Here is a 2,500-nt window from a genome sequence, read left to right as displayed (position 1 = left end):
CCTTGCGGATGGATTCGTAGCCGAGCAAGAATCCTGAAGGGGAAAGCAGGAGATGAGTTGTTGCGTACGTACGTGTGTGTCTGTGTCTGTGTGTGTGTGTGTGTGTAATTGTGTGTGTGTCTGTGTGTGTAAGTGTGTCTGTGTGCTTCTGTGTTTCTATGTCTATGTGTGTCGGGTTCAAGCTCAATCGCCCATGGATCAACCTTGATGCACCAGGACATCTGGCGGCTGACTCTTGAATTCAGGTGTCACTTTGGCCGCATCCATATCCTCCCATTCTTGCGTCGTGTCCTTGGTTCCTGTTCGCCGTAGAAACGCAATTACAAGGAAACAAACAGTGTGAGCAGTGGTGTGCATTCAACCTTCAGGAGGGCTTGAAGCAATGATCAGACCCAATGTGGGTGGATGAACAAGCACACACGCCTTCACCCTTTCACCGCGGCTGCAAAGCTCAGGCTTACCTTGAAATACAACGACAATCTGCTCGTTGATGTGGTCGACCCCCAAGTACGCGTGCGTGTCCGATGCTGCTTCCACGTACTTGGAGAATCGTTGAATGCCCTTGTTGGGTGGTATTGGCATGCAAGCGACAAAGAAGGCAGCCGATGATGGAGCAGCATGAGGGTGTGGGTACATGCAGGAAGGGGAAGTGGGAGTGTGAGGTGGTAGGGTGTTCACGTTTTGGCGTTTTGGTGTTTTGTCTGGCTTTGTGCTGCGTGGGCTATGCCCTCTCGCAGTCTCGCAAGCATGGTTGAAGGCCTGATGTACCGTGAGAACGATGTTGGTTTCGTAGCAGGGCTTGCAGGTCCAGCGCTGGATGTACGTCTGCGGGCAGTACGCGGCTGCAGAGAGCCACGATGCGCGCATAGCAAGCTCAACGTCCGGGGTATGGGAGTCGGTCTTGAGAGCGGACATGGCCCGCATCTTTGCTCGCTTCAGCTCGATGTCTGCAGAGAATGCTGGGCTCCTTCGCTGCCGATCCAATCTTGACGTGTCGTTGTGCTTTTGCACGCTCACGGCGACGGGAAGTGCGTGCACGAGTGCTTGGCACAGCCAGGCTGCCACCAACACCTGCAGCAGCAGCAGGGATGCCGTTGTGCATTTCATGGCTGGCTCACGTTGGCGGGGCGCGGCTATCTGAGGCAACTGTCCGACTGTCCGACTGTCCGACTGTGCGATCGTGTTGGATGGAAGTGAGCGGTGGAGGTGTTTTGCAGTGCACATTGAGACAGTTGTCCTTCTTGTGGCGCGTTTTGGGCTGCAAATTTTCTTTCGCAGCGTTTTGACTGTTCGACGACGTGTGACGTGATGATGATGAGTCACATCACATCATGTCACATCACATCACAACATCACACGTCATGTCATGGCGCACGCCCACCACACCTCCACACATGCGCACAAGCTGTAGAGTCGTGGAAACCGCAAGGGGTTTTAAGGAGGTTGTGCTCGTGGCAGTGCGTGCAAACAAAGGAACGTGGACACAACAGGCGTGATGAGGTAGACAACAGAGCAACACATTTGAGAATGGCGGGTGCAGGTTGCCACGACATGGGCAAGATGACAGAGTAGGCGTGCGTCCAACAGCAGTGGACAACAACATTAAGGAAAAAGTGGCATCGCGTGCGATTGCAATTGCACAAGTCATTGATCACCACAGGCGGCACATGTCGCGCTTTGGATCTGGACAGCTGAAGGCGTCGAAGAACTCCTGCGAGTTGCTCACCGCTCCAATCACCCGGTACTTTGCCGGACTGCACATGTGTGCGTGTGTGTTTGTGTGCATGCATGTGTGCGTGTGTTTGTTTTGTGTGAGACAGTGTGTGTGTGTGTTTGTGTGAGACAGTGTGTGTTTGTTTGTGTGAGACAGTGTGTGTGTGTGTATTCGTGTGAGACAGTGTGTGTGTGTGTGTTTGTGTGCTGATGTGTGCAAGCGTCACAGTTACTGCTGTCACATCACACCGTCGCGCACCGCGCCCAACCACGACACCAATGCATACCTGTGCACATCGGTGAGTATGCGGTTGTGTGCTTCTTCCGGCCTGAATTTGGAGCACCAGACCTGTTCAAAGCGACGAAAATACGCAGCATGATATGTACATGCATGAGGCGTGCAGCAAACAGAAGAGTCACCAACATCATCAACACCACCAACGCCGACCAAACAAACTGCTAGTGCCAGCGCCAAGCACATGCACATGAGATATCTTCGTGTAGGTGTACAGGTATGTGTGTGTGCATGTGGCGAACCTGTGCAAAGCCGATGAAGAAGAGCTGATCGGAGTTGAGCTCCAGACCCGGCAGCGCAACGTCCTCATCAGCGTGGTCCCTGCTATCCCGCCACGACTGATATGCCTGCATTGGGGGAGAGGGTGAGGAATTGGAGGTGGGTGCGTGTCAGTGTGTAGAGAGAGAGAGAGAGAGAGAGAGAGAGAGAGAGAGAGAGAGAGAGAGAGAGAGAGAGAGAGAGAGAGAGAGAGAGAGAGAGAGAGAGAGAGAA

At 53.5% G+C, this 2,500-nt stretch overlaps 2 protein-coding genes across 2 annotated transcripts in view; both read right to left on the bottom strand.

Moving 5' to 3' along the window:
- Window positions 1-1,194, bottom strand: part of PTSG_05361 (uncharacterized protein) — a 4,779-nt gene extending 3,585 nt beyond the window's left edge. The window contains exons 1-4 of the mRNA XM_004993875.1: window positions 769-1,194; window positions 462-561; window positions 204-299; window positions 1-33 (exon numbers count right to left, since the gene is read on the bottom strand). The exon at window positions 1-33 is cut by the window's left edge and continues 70 nt beyond it. Of these exons, the coding sequence (XP_004993932.1) occupies window positions 1-33; window positions 204-299; window positions 462-561; window positions 769-1,107 (568 nt within the window). The 5' untranslated portion in view covers window positions 1,108-1,194. The remainder of the gene's footprint in view (window positions 34-203; window positions 300-461; window positions 562-768) is intronic.
- Window positions 1,195-1,372: 178 nt separating this feature from the next.
- PTSG_05360 (T-cell receptor beta chain ANA 11) overlaps window positions 1,373-2,500 on the bottom strand; it is a gene marked incomplete at its 5' end in the record, with an annotated part of 6,787 nt that continues 5,659 nt past the window's right edge. Inside the window, 3 exons of the mRNA XM_004993874.1 lie at window positions 1,373-1,754; window positions 2,001-2,062; window positions 2,251-2,355. Coding sequence (XP_004993931.1) covers window positions 1,652-1,754; window positions 2,001-2,062; window positions 2,251-2,355 — 270 coding nt within the window. The 3' untranslated portion in view covers window positions 1,373-1,651. The remainder of the gene's footprint in view (window positions 1,755-2,000; window positions 2,063-2,250; window positions 2,356-2,500) is intronic.

Source organism: Salpingoeca rosetta, assembly GCF_000188695.1.
Source record: "Salpingoeca rosetta unplaced genomic scaffold supercont1.12, whole genome shotgun sequence".
NCBI lineage: Eukaryota > Choanoflagellata > Craspedida > Salpingoecidae > Salpingoeca > Salpingoeca rosetta.
The sequence above is the reverse complement of the archived record's forward strand: the minus strand, read 5'-3'. Positions and strand labels throughout refer to the sequence as shown.